The sequence below is a fragment of the Urocampus carinirostris genome, chromosome 6 (assembly GCF_059441175.1).
Source record: "Urocampus carinirostris isolate Australia breed hairy pipefish chromosome 6, RoL_Ucar_1.0, whole genome shotgun sequence".
NCBI classification, from domain to species: domain Eukaryota; kingdom Metazoa; phylum Chordata; class Actinopteri; order Syngnathiformes; family Syngnathidae; genus Urocampus; species Urocampus carinirostris.
In genome coordinates, this window is record NC_142354.1 from 43,812,123 (window position 1) to 43,830,907 (window position 18,785).

General features: G+C 39.8%; 1 protein-coding gene across 1 annotated transcript in view; it reads right to left on the reverse strand.

The window, feature by feature from the left end:
• Nucleotides 1-18,785, reverse strand: part of cdh22 (cadherin 22) — a 163,475-nt gene that overhangs the window by 42,754 nt on the left and 101,936 nt on the right. The window contains exon 8 of the mRNA XM_088339075.1: nt 18,016-18,137. Coding sequence (XP_088195201.1) covers nt 18,016-18,137 — 122 coding nt within the window. The remainder of the gene's footprint in view (nt 1-18,015; nt 18,138-18,785) is intronic.

An 18,785-nucleotide genomic window follows, 5' to 3' on the forward strand; every position in this document is an offset into this window, starting at 1 on the left:
GGCGCATGCGGCTAATATACAGGTGCGGCTTGTGTATGTACAAAATCGTTTTTTCTCCCGAAACGTGGTGGTTGCGGCTTATAATCAGGTGCACTCTATAGTCCGGAATTTACGGTAATTAGAATTATATCCGGCGCTCCCCTTTCTTGACCTCCTTAAATCTCCTCTTTGGGCTGTAAAGCTAGAAGGGAAGCCTTTCCCAAAAATGCAGACAGTCTGCTCTGGACCTGTCTGATAACTCAAGGTTGCGTGAGATCGGGAGTCGTTTTCATTTAAAGGGTACAGAGCCATTGGGGGCCGCCAATAAATGCATTGCATTACATCAAATGACACAAGGGGACCTTCATCTCCGAAGGCTTTTGCCAATATAATCTGGCAGAGTTCAAATAAATAACTATTGGAAAGGCCAAACATTCCGCACTTATGATACTTCATCTAACACAATTTGCCTCCCCAATCAACCTGTATTGTGTCTTTTCTCTATTTCTGACTCTGAGGAAACATAAAATATATTTTCAATATTTAGATAAAGTAAACTGTGTTTGACTTGATGCTTTGAAATGGAATGATCTGCATTTCTATAGCGCTTTTCAAGTCAAGACTTCCCAAAGCGCTTTACAATGTGCTTCACATTTCCCAATAGCGGCCGTGCAGCCATGTAAGGCGCTAACCTGCTTATTGGGGGCATTAGGGGTTCAGTGTCTTACCCAAGGAGACTTCAAAATGTCACATGGAGGAGCCGGGATTCGAACTGGGATCCTTGATTCCAAGGCGAGCGCTCTACTTCCTCAGCCACTGCCACCCCAAAATAATAATGAAATGATCTGCATTAATATAACGCTTTTCAAGTTAATGAAGACTTCCCAAAGCGCTTTACAATGTGCTTCACATTTCCCAATAGCGGACGTGCAGCCATGTAAGGCGCTAACCTGCTTATAGGGGGCATTAGGGCTCAGTGTCTTACCCAAGGACACTTCGACATGTAACACGGAGGAGCCGGGATTCGAACGGCGATCTCTTGATCCCAAGACGAGTGCTCTACCTCCTGAACCACTGCCGCCCCAGCTTTATTGATGTCATGTTCTTATTAACGGCCATACGGCAGATTTAATAGAAATCAAAATCTTGAAATTATATCTTTGTTGATATGTGATAAGGTTTGATACGTTTATCGTTCAGTAAAGACTGAAAATAAAGAAATAAGACATCAATGGATATTACATTTGCAAGATACAGGGAAGAAAGCCCAGACCTCAGATAAGGAATTCCAACCTGTTCTAAAAGCCCTAAATCTCTTAAGGTAACAATTAGCCAGGGTTGGGTAGGGTTACTTGAACTGGATTACTTTCAATGACTTTTGGATGACTCCAATACCAAATATGCTAATAAAAGACAAAAGAAACTAAATATGAATCAAATGATGACTCACAACACGTGGTAAGCTTTCTCTCCTGGCTTTGATCTCTTTAATCTCCGGCAAAACGAACATAAAATGCGACAGAAACAAAATGAAAATAAATCCAAACAGCTTTGCAACATCATTTTTGCCATTCCATGTATTCCGTTACTCCCCAAACCTGCACAAAATTGAGTCATTGTATTCATATTTAGTTTATTTGGTCTTTTATTAGCATATTTGGTATTGGAGTCATCCAAAAGTAATTGAAAGTAATCCAGTTAAAGTAACCCTTCCCAACCCTGCAATTAGCAGATCTTCCTTAAGGTGTGTGGCATTTAGAGAACCGCAGTGCGATTGGCCAAGAGTGCATAATAGTCAAAACAATCAACAATAAATAAATTCACATACTTTGTAATCTTGTGTGCAGAGGTCTAATATCAAAAACACTAAACTTATCAATGGTGCGGTTCACAACGGAATTTTTTTTTGCATTTTCCTCATAATATGACAAGTTACAAACCTGTCTATTCGTATACAATTGAGAGCTGATATTCATTCTTAATTTTGGATTTATTTATTTTAATGACGGCAAATAATGACTTCTTCCCCCCCGACCACATGTATCTATATGTAGATTTACCTATCATGTATTGGCCATGCTTGAGATCGATAAATGCATAGTCTTGCTGTCAGATTAATTTGGGATATTAATCTCTGGCTGATATGAGAGTCAAGGAAGATGCAGATATGATATCAACAGGAGGCCTCCAGTTACCGCAGGGAGAAAAACGAACCCACTCCTCTGAATGACTCCTCTTTCTCACCGTGGCCCGGTGACGCGATTCTTTTTATTAGAAGAAGTCAAGCAGTTGTAAAAACATACCATGATGAGTTTCCTGTACCCTTCAAAATAAAGACTGAAAGTATGCGTGTTTTCAAACAGAATCATACAAAAGAGTAGAAAAATAGAGAACAAGTAATAAAGAAACAGTATGAAAGCAAGTATATTCCATCAGTGAGTAACTGAGAAAATTACAAATAACTAGATGTAATATACCTTACACTTACTGTTGGAAATACATGACAGTACATTTTTCTTAAATGCTTTTCTATTTAAAAGCATTTCCTTTTTTAAATTGGATCCAGGCACTGCATAAATTCAATGGTCGGCAAATATATACCACTTTTGCAAAATCGTTACGATGCACTTTCCACTTTGGATTAATATTGGTTTTACTAAGAGGAGCTTAGCTAATAAGACCAGTATTGATTTAAAAGTGTTTCTGACAACCAGAGAGCCTAGGTAGCTGCGGTTAAAGCGACTGACATTATGTAGCAGGAATTGCCATGTCAGCACAACGTCCAATAAGTTGATGGTGATTTTTTTCCTCTTTAATTTGATATATGGCATTTAACTATGTGATTGGGGGACGTCTGGGTCTAATGTCACCCCCCTGAATGTGTAAAACTGGAGTGTCATGCCCAATTTCGTTGTCACAATATGCTAACCCATTTTGTAACAATGACAATAAAGGTATATTCTATTCTATATATATATATATATATATATATATATATATATATATATATATATATATATATATATATATATATTTAGTAGTTTTGTAATATATCTGGAGTATTTTTGTAGGAGTGATGTACATATATTTTTGTACTATTCCTGCATTAGTGTTTAATAGTATTTCCATCGTAGTACTTTTATATATTTTCTTAATTATGTCTGTTGTATTTTTAAAATATGTCCATGGTATAATTTTTGTATTATATCGGTAGTATTTATGTAGTATTGCTGTAGTTGTATTTTTGGTGTAATTATTTCACGCATTTCCATTGTATTGTTTTTAGTAGTATTTCTGTCGTTGTTTTCAAGTATTATGTTTGCATGATATTATTACCATAGTGGTATTTTATAGTATTTCTTTAGAGGTATTTTTTAAGTAATTCCATAGTAGTATTTTTGTAGTATGTCTGTGGTATTTCAATAGTATTTTGTAGAATTTACATTGTAGTATTTTGTAGTATTTCTTAAGTATTTTTCCAGCTTTACTGTAGTTTAGTAGTGTCTCTGTTTTAATATTTATGTGTCAGAATTGTGTATTCTAAAATTACTGTAGTAGTATTTTTGTAGTAGTTAAATACATTTATTTTAATTTCGGATCAAAGCAAAATAACATTTTAGGTCCCTGTTTTTAAGTACCACAGTTAGTTTAGTACTAATTTTGCAGTCATTTTGTAGTAGTATTTTTGTTGCAGACACACAGAGGGACAATGGGGACCAAGTTGGCACCAAACACATGATTTATGAGTAGTATTTTATTTAGTATTAAATATATTGTCATTATTCGAACCTTCCTGTGCGGAGTTTGCATGTTCTCCCTGTGCTTGCGTGGGTTTCCTCCAGGCACTCCGGTTTCCTTCCACATTCCATAAACATGCATGTCAGGTGAATTGGCTGGTCCAAATTGTCCCTAGGTGTGAATGAGCGAGTGAATTGTCTGTCCCTGTGTGCCCTGCGATAGGCTGGCAACCAGTTCAGGGTGTCCCCTGCCCACATGCCTGGCTGGCATGGGCTCCAGCACTCCCGCGACCCTACTGAGGATAAGCGGTGCAGATAATGGATAGATGGATATATTGTCATGGTATGTTTACCATTTTCATTTGGCGGTCCGGATGAAAAGGTGTGACAGGCCGCAAGTGGCCCACGGGCCATAGTTTGCCCTCCCCTTTAACGTGAAAATGGCATGATGTCATACATGTTAACTATAGATGAAAATAATCAATTGTTATGGTTGTCTTTTAAATGTCCATTGATTAACTTTTCTATGAATTTGTCCAAATGATTCGAGACAGACTTGAGCAGATGAAGCCGTCGATAAAAAAAAAGTCCATAAAAGCAATGCAGTTCGACGTTCAGCTTCGTGGGTCGAAAAAAAAATAATAATAACAAAATAAAATAATCAAATACAAATAAATAATTAAAAAAATATATATATAATTATTATTATTTTTTTTTAGAATTTTTGAATGGGCGTCGCTACTTCGTGGTTCCACGTTCGCGGGTTCAGAGCTTTGCAGGTCTAAAAAATAATAATAATTAAATAAAATATATTTTTTTAAAAAAGCATTTTGGAAAGGGGTTCGCTACTTCGCGGATTTTCACTTTTCGCGGGTGGTTTTGGTCCCCATTAACCGAGATAACCGAGGGATTACTGTACTGTACTACTTTTGGGCATGACAGTAAAAGTGGACTGGTCTCAAAAGCACACAATAATAATAATAATAATAATAATTTCCTTGTATTGTCATTCTGTGTAACAATGTACACAGAACGAAATGTCGATCGCACCTGACCCGTTGTAGCGAGCCGATGCAGCCGCAGCCAACAGAGGGCGCCGCCGACCACTTTTTAAGTCTTAGGAATGACTCGGCCGGGGCGCGAACCACCGACCTCCCAGTCGAGAAGCAAAGAGAGTAAGAACATATGACTTTTTCTCTTGTAAAGGGACTTGCCTTCTGCTTGACAAATGTTACTGTTCAGCCGAACGGAATGTCGAAAAAAAAATTGAATTGAGAGAAAAGTTGTATCCTTGAGATTCATTAAATAAATAAGAAAACCTAACTTGCCAATAACAGTCTATAAGTGTCACTGTGTCTCATGTTTGGCACTTGAAACTTTGACACTTAACTAAGTGATCAACCAATGTAGCCGGTAGTTTTTTTTTTTGGTTGTTGTTTTGTTTTTGTTACTCTAAGATTCATTCCTTTACATATCTTTTTTTTACAAACCTCACTTTCATTATAACTCATCTGAGCTGGAGAGAGGAGGGAGGCCGGAGTCTAGAGCAGGGGTTGGGAACCTATGGCTCGTGAGCCATATATGGCTCTTTCCTGGGTTGGGTAGGGTTACTTTAACTTGATTACTTTCAATAACTTTTGGAATACTCCAATACCAAATATGCTAATAAAAGACAAAAGAAACTAAATATGAACAAAATTATGACTCACAACACGTGGTAAGCTTTCTCTCCTGGCTTTGATCTCTTTGATCTCCGGCAAAACGAACATAAATTGCGACAGAAACAAAATGAAAATCAATCCAAACAGCTTGCCGACATCATTTTTGCCGTTCCACGTATTCCGTTACTCCCCAAGCCTGCACAAAATGTAGTCATTTTATTCATATTTAGTTTCTTTTGTCTTTTATTAGCATATTTGTTATTGGAGTCATCCAAAAGTCATTGAAAGTAATCCAGTTAAAGTAACCCTACCCAACCCTGGCTCTTTCTATGAATACCTGTGGCTCGGATACAAATTTGATTGTATGCGAATTTTCTCCATCTCGTTCAAAACTTGATGCCATTAATGCTGTTCAGATACACGCAAAGCAAAACCAAAGCTGGATTACAAAGCAGTACTTTGCAGAATATATAGGGCACGTTTTTCACTACAATTTACAGTCAAGGTGTCACACCAAAGAAAAACAAAAAAAACTCGTTTTGGCTGTACAACGCTTAATAATCCTTTATATATAAAAGCTCACTATATAATCTGTGTTCAGTGTTCAGATACGTTTTGATGAATCCACGGAACAAATTGTAAATACGCCAAAACACCGGAAAGAGAACTTAAAGTTCTTTGATTGGGTGAGTGGGAGGGATGGGTGGAGCTATGCAAAAAGTGCAAGCACTCCCTCCCATCTCTCGCCCTACTGCATCTGCGCCAAAGGTAAGCACATTAGGCTCCCTGTTTGCAGAATGTTGTGAGGTTTTTACAAAATAACTGCTTACATCTGGTTTTGAAACCGATATGTATGAAATAAACGGTAAAAATTAGTTTCACCGATCTTGAGTCATTGCAAGAAAGAGACAAGTTTAAAGTGGTATGTTTGTTGATTTTGGGACACGGGCTCCGGCATTATTCTCTTTTCATAATTTTTGTCTAATCATCAAAAATAAATGGGCCGAAGACTAAGCTTTTGTCTGGGGCGCGGGTTTAGCAATTTAGTAAATTTGTCTCATAATATATGGTGTAGCTCTTTACCAAAATAAAATTAATATATTTTGCTTTTATGGCTCTTTGAGTCAAAAAGGTTCCCGACCCCTGCTCTAGAGGGTGGGATGGGAGTTCTGTAGAAGCGGAAGCGGGGGTAATGGGGAAGAACTTCCCCGCAGTTTAAATAGTGGATGCACCTTGTAGGCAACTTTCAGTAATATTTGCCTTTGTGCAGTGCGTTAAACATGTCTTTTTCTACTCGACCGTGGTTATAAAACAACTTGACATGTTTTGCTTCTTTTGTTTTGTCAAACAACACATGAGTCTGACTGTTCACATTTACATGAACAATATTGTTTTTTTGGGGGGTTGTAATTTGCTCAATCATCTTGTGTTACAGTCAAATAATTTGCACATGTATCAAGTCAATCTTTTTGCCAACACTACAGTGGAACCTCGGTTCTCGACCATAATCCGTTCCAGAACCCTGTTCGAAAACCGATTTGTTCGATCACCGAAATCATTTTTCCCATTAAAAATAATGTAAATCGTTTTAATTCGTTCCAACACCCTGAATGTTTACCGTGAATGTTTAACGTAAGCATAAAGCTATCCCAGGCTAATCGTACGTTAGCGTAATCTTCCGTACGAAAGATTACGCTAACATGAACGTGTAAAAATAAAAAAATCAGGTAGTTTACAAGTCGATTAGCACCCGGGTCTCCACAACAAGTGGTGAGCGGTTCATTGGAAAGGGGGCTCCGTTCCAACACCCTGAATTTTGGGCTCCGTTCCAATACCCTGAATGTTTACCTTGAATGTTTAACGTAAAGTAAAATAAACTGTGATGATTGAAACTGAATGAATATATAGATTTATATCATATATTTGTCGCCGATTTACAATTTCAACCCCGATAAGACTCAATTTTGGGGAGCCATAGATCTCTGTTGGGACCCATAGATTTTTCAGCATGCGAGTCCCCGGGACCCATCACTTTTCACGGGTAAATGAACACTGAAAGGGATGCGGATGCAAGGAGGAGTCACATATTTTCCCATTATTTTATACCTTTATCCCATAATGTGTACATTTATTATTTTTCAATATGTACCCCGTACAACAATACGGGAAAAGAACAGGTAGCAGACGGCAATCTCAATGTAGAATGCTATTACTGTCACAATATTTTTTCTTGATCCCAGACATTATATGCAATTAATAAGAATTAATAATAAAAATTAATAAGGCGTCAAGAAGAAGGATGCCTCTCGTCTCAATAAACTGGCTAGCAAGCTCTGTTGTGGGCAAAGAGCTGGACAGCCTAACAACAGTAGCTGAGAGACGAGCACTGAAAAAGCTGAGGTCAATCATGGACAATCCATCGCATCCACTACACAGCATTATCTCCAGACAGAAGAGTAATTTCAGCGACAGACTGCTGTCACTGTCTTGTACTACGGACAGACTGAAGAGATCTTTTCTTCCTCATGCCATGAGGCTCTTTAACTCCACCCGGCAGAGTAAAGGCCCACACTAAACCACACCCCCTACATTGCATATTAATGTATTTTATTGCAATGTGTATATTGTGTAGCACTATTTAGTTACTCTATATAACACGCTACAGTGGGCATTTGCACGTCACACTGGGTATTTGTATATTGTATTCTTTTGGCTTTATTATTGTACTGTTCTCAGCTCAGGGATGCTGCTGGAAATGTGAATTTCCCTTCGGGGATGAATAAAGTATCTATCTATCTATCTATCTATCTATCTATCTATCTATCTATCTATCTATCTATCTATCTATCTAAGAAGAGCAATTGATACATGTTGACATATATGAGATCAAAAGACTGTTAGTGATACTTAAGCACTTACTGTACACTTAAAATTAAATTTACAGTTAATTTAAATGAATGTACACCAAAAAAGATACAGCACAGTTTTACAATGTTTTTGGTCTAGAGCGTTTTCTGGGACAGCTTTTGAACTACATTTTTCTTCGCAAAGCGAGCAGATTTCCCCCCCCCAAAAAAACTCGTATACCAAAATGATAGTTTATAAAAGTGCTCGTATGAGGATATACCACTGTAGGATGAACGACATTCACATAAAAAACGATCCTGTGCATAACAAAGCCGCCGGCTCGGCTTTGTGGTTATTTTGTGACAAGATAAAATGAACACTGCACATTGCAAGCTGAAAATCCGTAAAAGGCAAACCGTGTTGTTCCAAAATGACTGTATTCTGTAATGACTTTTAAAGAGAAGGCTCCACTAATCAACGTTTGGTAATTTGGGTTGTAACACACACAATAATAGAATAGAATAGAATACAATATGCCTTTATTGTCATTGTTACAACATGGGATATGCTGTGACAACGAAATTGGACGACTCCAGTTCCACATTTACAGTGAGGATAAGGAAACAAAGACACAAAGGAGCAAAGAACTAACTGACTTTGTTGTCCTCGGGGGTGGATGGTTTGAGGGTCAAACAGAGTTGCCGGACACAACCGAATGTTTGATCTTACATTACACATAGTCCAGCGTTTTTCCGAATTGCTCAGTCCACAATTGAATGGATTTGGGAGTCCACAATTGAATGGATTTGGGAGTACAGTCTATCAACATGCCCGATTTACACAGTCGACTTGCTCAAACCTCCAAAGTGTGTCACAAACAATGAAAAAAACAAAATCAATCGTCACAACAGAAAATTAATGAAACAGTAAATGAAGACTTGTGAACTGTTGCACTACGGGAGAGAGTCTCGGTCCATTTGTAGAACCAACATGGATGCCAGGAACAGCCTCCTGTGACAAAGTATGGAAACTCCACACAGGCAATCTGACAGTTGATTTAGTTTCTGTTGATATGAAATATAGTAGCAGTTGTTGTGTGGGCTCCAATGATTCTGCCAGCATTGATCGGCGCTCAACAAAAGCAGTATGAATGTTTCCAGACATTTTTTTTTTTTTTGCTTTTCACAGTCACCAGATGGAAGAGATATGAGCAATGTTCCTTCTAAGTTGCGCGCGTTTCCTGGTATCTTTTGTCGCTTAATACTAACATTTTGGGGGGCTTATTGAGTCGGTTGCACAACACACAACTATATTGAATCACATTTTTGAGTGGAAGTACAATGTTGGTAACAGGATTGACTTGATATGATTGGAAATTATTTGAATGCAATACAAACTTTTTCTTTTTCTACCCTGTTTTTTTTCAATGTTTTTTTAATTCCTTTAAAACAATTTCATTGTGTTTATTTTTTTCCTAGCTGTTACTTTTTTCTTTTTGTTCTCTATTTACTTTTTCCCTTTGTTTATTTCTTTTTTTTCCTGGCTTTTTTTTCTGAATTTTCCTTCTTTATCTCTTCCTTTTGTTTCTTTTTTTCTCAGCTTTTCACTACTTTTTCATTTGGGTGTTTTTTTCTTTTTTGTTCTATTTTCCCCTCTTCCTTTAAGTCATTTTGTGCACACCTTTACATAATATTTGGTCGTGTAGGAATTAAAGAAGCAAAAACAAGCTGAAGAGCCGTTTAAGACCCGAAAGAGCCGGTTCCTTTTAGTGAGCCGAGCCGAAGAAGCCCATTCTTAACAAACTCTAGTAACTTTACTCAACTTCGTTCTTATTCGACTCGACTTCAACATACCGCATTTAGGACACCATGTCAGGGGAGCCCGTGTTTTTTTACCTTCATGAACTGTAACTTTGACTTAATTCGCTTCTTAATTCGCAATTTTGAGCGCTCATTTTTGTGCGCTTGCTAGGTTTTTTTGTGCGCGGAAAAGCTCTGGGTAGTGCGCAATTGCGCACACACGCAGTTTAGAGGGAACACTGATTTTGACTCTTCCTTTGTGCTTTTCGCAGAGTGTCCTGCAATTAATATAATATTGTCTAGAGAGCTCCCCATTAGCATGCGGGCATCCGAAATAATCCAGTTTTATAGGGTTCAGGTTACCCCGTAAACAGTCGACTCGTGCTTTTTTTTTCCAGTTCGCCCCATTTTGGCTGCTCGCCATTTGTTCTACCATTGCTGCACTTTAGGTTGCATTATGTGTGTACAGCTAATGTACGTAAACAAAAAGGTTTATTACATGTCGAAGTTAGATAATGACTGATTTGAAGTATGTTAATCTGGTGCAGTGCTTCTCCATTATTTTCTGTAATGCTCCCCTAGAAAGAAGAAATCCTCTCGCCTCACCCTTTTTTTAAGTGATTACAGACTGTTGGTGGTGACAAAAGAATAATTGCTCAAAAATGGTTATTGCACGTCATCTTTGTGTCACGGACCAGGGCAGTAAACATAATTTAGAACCCACTCGCGTAACGTACTCACAATTTATCAGGGGATCGATGGTCGCAGAAGTGGATTGAAATCCAAACAAAAGAGTAGTAAAAATCAAACAAATTAGGCCAAAAACAAAACAGGATCAAATGCAGGAAAATTCTAGTATTTCACAGAGTTTAACAGGAGTCTTGCAGAAGTTTCACAAAAGTATCACAGACGCTCAGACACCTAACGGCTCAAAGGAGCGTGTTTAAGTACTGCCAATGAGCAATCAGTCAATGCGTCTCAGCCGGTGTCCATGGGCGGGGCCAATTGGGAGCCGTGGCAACCGCAACAGAACCTGGCGCCACCCGGCTGGGACCAACTGGGCGCCATGGCAACCGTGACACTCGTTCCATGCCAAATTTACATATCGTTTAAGGGCGGCAGTAGCTCAGGAGGTAGAGCGCTCGTCTGGGGATCATGAGATCGCAGGTTCGTATCCCGGCTCCTCCATGTTACATGTCGAAGTGTCCCTGGGTAAGACACTGAACCCCTAATGCCCCCAATAAGCAGGTTAGCGCCTTACATGGCTGCACGGCCGCTATTGGGAAATGTGAAACACACTGTAAAGCGCTTTGAGAAGTCATTAACTTGAAAAGCGCTATATAAATGCAGATCATTTCATTTCATTTCATTTAGGCCTGCTAAAAAAACCTGAATACCACTGCGAATGGGGTGTAATGTCTGTAAGTTACGGCTTAATTTATTTGGCTCCATGCTGTCCTCTGCCAACATTTTTAGACACAAAAAGCGGTCCTACTCTGTCATAATTTCCTTGTCTTGGCTTCCGAGAGAAGACTTTCATTTGTCTCTTTATCTCCGTCTCCTTTCAACTGCCTCTCATCCCTTGGGGTTCAAATTAACAATGTCTTGGAACATTATGAAGAAAAATCCTTTCAAAGGGTGTCCATTCTGTTTTGTGCTGTTATTTTCTGAACAGGATTTTATATTTTATTTATTTGACTATAAGGGATTTTATACAAGTTACATTTGTTGAATGCAATGAAGATTTTTCAGAGAGAAGGCTGAAGGTCGATGCGGCCTAGACAGAGAGGGATGTTAACAGAAAACAGCGGGAACGGGGACAAGGGCTGACGCCGGAGGAGCATCTGTGACGCGGAAAAAGGGGACATTGTTTGGAGAAGTTGTTCTGATAAACTTTATTGTTGTGAGTTTTTTAGACGTGGCGGCGCCCTTCAGCGCGGAGGTGGTGAAGCTGACATCCGGCCCGCCCGATGGGAGAAGTCAGCACGTCCCATGGGGGTGGCCAATTCGCCGGCTTGTAAAAAGAACTTCAGAAGACATAACTTCAGAAGATCGTGAGAGGGAGGCTCGACGAGGACTAGTTAGACTAATTCAGCTAAATTCGATGGAATTCACTTAGTCAAATACTTTAAAAAAATAAATCTGCCCCCGTGTTGAAATGATGGTCTCTTGCCAATATTTTTTCCATTAAGAAAAGAGCATGCATTGTTGGGAGAATTAGGGTTATGTTTGGTTAATGGAGTCAGATAACTAATTCGAATAATTTGGTAAACGCTACATTTTTCATAGTTTTTTCCCTAACAAGATGTAAAAATCATAGGTTGGTCGTTTTGGTTGTAACATTTCTTAGAATTCACTGTGTGAATATAACTTGTTTTTATATTCCTAAATATAAAAACAATCTTTCACACACACACAAACATGAAGTAACGGTTCAATAATCAGTCTAATTGCATCTCTTGTACGTTTATCAGTTTTGTGCTCTTTTATTTTGAAGTTGCATTTCCGGTGTATTTATCTGTTTCCTGTGCGACTAAAGTTAACTAGACACACGGGGGCGCGCAGTGTGGCCGGGAGCTAGTGGTGGTTGGGCCATCAACAATACTAATAAATTTTATTTACCTTAATGCTTGTTTTTATTTGTTTAATTTTGCCAACATAGAGTTTATATAAGTTTTAACTTTATCAAAAAGATTAATACCATTTTTCACCCATGCAGGATTTTACCTTGTATCATGACTTCTATCTATCGTATATGAATCTAAAATGTGAAAAACATTGCATAGACGTTCTCTTCTCTGCCCTTATCGGAACGCTGCCAGCGTAAGCCATTATTCTCCCAGCCCTAAATCATACAGCACTTTTCACTTGGACCCGTTACCTATGAAAATAATAGACGGCAAAAAAAAAAGGATAATTTTTCCTCAGGCCCCTCTTGTGAATCCCCTTGGGACTAAAAATGAGGGCTGGAAAGCCTTTGGCCAACGGCAAAAACATTTCCATTCAATCCCAGCAGCAGCAACACCATAAAAAGCTGGAACGACAGGTAAAAATTGATGCGAATAACCTTTTCTAGGCATTGCACCTTTCCATCTCCCCCGTAGGTGCACACGGTTGCTAGGTAGGCATTTCCCTCTATTCACATGAATCGCTAACACGAGGCTTGCGGGCTTGTGTTATTCCGAGATATGCATCCCTGCCGAGATTTGCATTCCCTGGCTACTATAACCACTTTTAACTCGTTTTATCTCACTTTTATATCACTTTTCTGGATTCTCATGGCAAACATATAGCGTAAATTCCGGACTATAAGCCGCTACTTTTTTCCCTAACTTTCAACCCTGTGGCGTATTCAGTGATGCGGCCAATTTATGTCATTTTTCTAACGGCCGCCAGCGGCGCACGAGTGTTGCTACCATTCACTGCCCTGTCAAAGCTATATTATTATTATTAAATGTTTGAAAACTCTCTCGGTGTACCGTCTTTCTTTGTAAATATGTGTAACCCATGTATAATATGTATTTGCAACTGTATATTTTTGTAATGTATTTATTTTACATACTTATTCTGATATGTTTTGCACGGGTGAATGAAAAAGGAGGGGCGGAACAAACGCGGGGTGACGGGTTTAGTGGGGACCGCAAAAGGTGAGGGATGGACAAGGAAAGAAGAGGGGGTAAAAAGTTGGTTAAAGAAAAAGGAGTTGCGTGAGTAAATGTGTTCATCTGATATATTTTTCTCACCCTTACCTTTGGAAATATACACGTTTTTCCTTGGCTTACTTTCAACTGATACTTTAAGTACCGGTATCATTTTCCGTTCATTTTGCCGGCTGTAATTTTTGAACTGTGGACTTTAATGAAGGACATTTAGTTTCAATCTCGGGACTTGAAGTCGGGTTTGGGTTAAATTTGTGTTTGTGTTACATGTTTAAATGTGGGCGCGTGCGGCTTATATACAGGTGCGGCTTGTGTATGTACAACATCGGTTTTCCTCTTAAAATGTGGTGGGTGCGGATTATAATCAAGTGCGCTCTATAGTCCGGAATTTATGGTAACCAAAACCACTTCGTCTTGCATTTATTGGGAATGTAATACAATTTAAACCATTCTGTCTTTGTATTTGTTGTGAATGTAATCGAACGGCAATGCACACTGTATATAAATCACTTTTGAGCAGGTAACATGTTTATTTTGCCTTTTTCTATTCAAATCACTCGCATTAAAACTGTTATGCACTCTACCATAAAGCTTATTCCAGCATAATAAGCTTTATAACAGTTCTCAAAAGTGATTTACCGTAAATTCCGGACTATAGAGCGCACCTGATTATAAGCCGCACCCACCACATTTTAAGAGGAAAACCGATTGTGTACTTACACAAGCTGCACCTGTATATAAGCCGCATGCGCCCACATTAAAACATGTAACACACTCACAATATTAGCCCAAACCCGGCTTTGAGTCCCGCGATTGTAATTGAATATAAAGTACACAGTCCAAAAACCACAGCCGGCAAAATGAACAGAAAATGATACCGGTACTTAAGGTTTGATGCAGACCTGCAGAGTCTGGGTCCCGTTGAAAGTAATCCAAGGAAAAAAGTGTATATTTCCAAAGGTAAGGGTGGGAAAAATATATATCCACTATTGTCCGCCGAGATAGCAGGTCTCACCCACCTTTAGCCCACTTCCCGTCAGCCCACGTTTGCTCCGCCCCTCTTTTTTTATTCGCAAAACATATCAGAATAAGTGTCTCAAATAAATACATTACAAAAATATACAGGTGAAAATACATATTATACATCGGTTACACATATTTACAAAAAAAGACGGTACACCGAGAGAGTTTTCAAAGCTTTAATTATAATATTATAACTTTCATCCCAAACCGTGCCTGTGAAGGGTGGCAAAACGCTACTAGCAACATGCAGACAGTAAACAGGTCTGTTAAAAAAAACATACCGTACTTGTAAAAACCACGGTAAACCGTCCTCATCTTCCTCCTTATAACTGATGTCATCAAAGTCGTCTTCCTCAGTATGGGAGAGAGACTTTGTCATATAGACCTCGTCCCACGTTCCCTCATTCAAAAACATGCTAGCAACACGCTCGCAAAGAGAAGTTTACGTGCAGTAGCTCTGTTTCCTTCTTTAACGGACTGCTCCTTTGCTTTTAGCTTGAATGCTACCTCATGTGCCTTTCTTTTTGCAATTTGCATGATGAGGATATGTCTACGCTAATTGAATTTGTGCACAAGCTAAGAAGTTGCAGTCTTCCTCGGCGCATACATTCCACCGGTCTAAATCTTGAGCGCTGCTTGCGGCTGTTAGAAAAATGACATAAATTGGCCGCATCACTGAAAAAGCCGCAGGGTTGAAGGTTTGGGAAAAAAAAACTATCGGCTTATAGTCCAGAATTTACGGTATATACGGTGTGCATTTCCGTTCGATTACATTCACAACAAATACAAAGACGGAATGGTTTAAGTTGTATTACATTCCCAACAAATGCAAGTGGTTTTGGTTATATGTTTGCCATTAATTTCCTGAAATGGTCCTGGAGGGCGGCAGTAGCTCAGGAGGTAGAGCGCTCGTCTTGGGATCAAGGGATCCCAGTTCGAATCCCGGCTCGTCCGTGTCACATGTCGAAGTGTCCTTGGTTAAGACACTGAACCCCTAATACCCCCAATAAGCAGGTTAGCGCCTTACATGGCTGCAAGGCCGCTATTGGGAAATGTGGAGCACATCGGCGCCTTTGGCACAGGGCTGTCTAATAGACTCATGTGATTAGGAGCTGAAGGTTAATGGAGGCTTCCAGTGGAGGTGGGATTTAAGGGACTGGGTGGGGGGTGTGGTGCAAAAAAATTGTGGCAAGTGACGAGAGCTGTACGTTTTGAGCCCTGTGGATCAAGAGGAGGCAAAACATAAGCCTCATTTACAAATGCAAATACGACATCCATCATGGCGTCCAAACAGTTTTTTCAAACCTCGTTTTTAATTGCCCCTTTGTTTTCGATGTGTAATTGGGTCCAATTCAGCCCAGGGCATTCCCACAGTGTGAAGAGCATAAAACACCCGAATAACCCTTTGAATTGTTAATGTTGATCAGCGAAAAAAAGCGAGAACTCATTGAAATGAAAACGGCCTCACCTGTGCTGGTAACTGTTCATGCTGTTTAATGCCCCAAAACAACTTTTTGAACCATCTTTTACAGTACACGTCCTGCTTAGCCTTAGTTCAACTTTCAAGAGGCCACCTCCACAGCCATCAAACACAAAATACAATAAAAATACTCCGATCAGCTAATAGAAGACCTCAAGTACCGCGGGGGCTGATATACCATATATCCTGGTCTACAAGGCGCACACAAAAACCACAATTTGATCAGAAACTTGAAAAAAAATGCCCTTTAACCTCGTGTGACTTATATACCACAGAATACAGCGTATAAGAAATGCATAGTAATGATAGGTATGCATTGACATACAAGGTATTAGAAAAATTATCAGATTCCAAAACTGTCATGATTACTGATACAGAGCACCTGCGGCTGCCCCGTTGGTGCCAACAGCACTGGCCGCTGATTGGCTCCCTGCCACTCTTTAAACCCCCCGGCTCCCTGTTACCAGCGTCGGATCGTTGCGAACCGATGCTCCCAGCTAGGCAAGCTCATACATTTTTCCTGCCCTGTTTTCTCCTACCTGATACTTGTTGACGACCTGTTTCTGGACCCGTTTCTGCCATGTTCTGCCATCCCGACATCCGACCTGTTTTACTCGACTTCCTGCCTGATACCCGTTGCGGACCTTGTTTCTGAACTCGATACCGCCCTTGCTCTCCTGTCCCGGCTAATGACCAGTATCCCAATCTACGATTACCCTCGCTCGATAGATGAGTGCCACTTCCACGTGCCAGCCACCTGATACCCGTGTCCGTCAACCATCTGATCGTGGAAACAAGCCCTGCTCTCTCTCTTTATCAATAAAACTGAGTAAACCAACGCTACTGGGTCCTGTCTCTGTTTCTGGTTCGTGACAAAAACATTGTTGCAACAGGATCCAAGAATCCAAGTAGTGGCAGTGAATTTGCTCACACTTAGTCATGGAAGATTCAGGCTCTTAATTTAATTTGAGAATCATGCGTAGGTAATTGTTATAAAGCCCAAGTCCGAAATATAATTCACATGAGCAAGGTCTAATCAATCTATCTATCTACCTTGGTCATATCCCTCAAGAGGGTTGACCGACAGCAAGACAAACACATACAATAACAAAGAAAATAAAAGGAAAAAGAAAATAGCAAAAAAACACCCACAAAAATGTTTGGACCATGGCCAACCCAATTGCCCTAACACCCAAACAAGTTAGGCACCTCGGCACCCAAGTTGGTCATGCTTTCGTCCCTCCAGATGAAATGTGACACCAGAAAGCGGCCATGTCACTCGGGTCAGGGTGACACAACACACTCTCCTGTTCAACAGCAGGGCCGACAGCTTTCACTGGTTTACCCCTGCCGCATCATACGGGTGCCCAGCCCGTCCTTAAGAACGCGTCCACATCCTATCCTTTCACAACACCTCTCCACTCCTTCCTATTATCAACAAGAGCTCTAGCTTCCATTATATTTGGACCTCTTTCCGGTGGTGAGGGGCCCTCTCCTCGTGAGAGTTAAGAGAATTCTCCCACCCTGGTCCGCTGTGTGTCGTAAGAGGCGACTAAAGTGGAGGAAGCGAGGGGACTGGGGATCCTCTCCCCTCTATCTCTACTCCCTAGGAGACAGCAAGGCAAAGAAAGGGGGACGGGAGACCGAAAGGTCTCGCAAACCCTAGTTATAGGGTTACTAAATGTGAGAGGATGTGGAAGTAAAGCGACCGAGTGGAAGAAAGAGGAGATCGGAAGGATGATGACTAAAAGGAAGGTTGATGTGTTAGCTTAGAGTGAAACAAAGATGAAAAGTCTAATAAAACAAAACCAAAAATCTCGAACAACTAACCTGGCCCGCCTTGGCGTCTTCACATACGGATGCTTCGTACGGTGTGGCCAACTCAGGAGGATTGTCGTTCACGTCGAGTATCCGAACGCTCACAACCGAGTGCGATGCCATGGTGTGGTTATCTACAAAGGAAACAGAAGGAGCACTGCATTAAACTCAACAACTGGTTTTGGAGTGATGCATCAGTGACATTTGTGTTGCCCTTATACTTGAATCAATGATTCAGATTCAAAGATTCAGATATACTTTATTGTCATTCTTGTACACGTGTATACAGAACGAAATGTCGATAAATCGCGCTGATACATCTGACCCGCAGTTTCCTTGAATGTACAGATATAAATAAAATGTTGTATTGAGTTGGAATGATGAAGTACTAATAATATACTAAATAATTATAGCTATGTATAGTATTATACAGTAGTGCAAAGAGTGCAAGAGGAGCATTATTTGATTTCACGAGTCAAAAGTTGATGGGAGCTGCAAAACTTTGCCATATACGCTGTCAAAACGCTGACATTGCCAAAAGAGTGCAGAAGTACCAGATTGCTGACTTTACACCCAGGGTTAGGTAGGGTTACTTTAACTGGATTACTTTCAATTACTTCTGGATTACTCTAATACCAAATATGCTAATAAAAAACAAAATAAACTAAATATGAATAAAATGATGACTCACAACACATGGTAAGCTTTCTCTCCTGGCTTTGATCTCTTTATCTCCGGCAAAACTAACATAAAATGCCACAGAAACAAAATGAAAATAAATC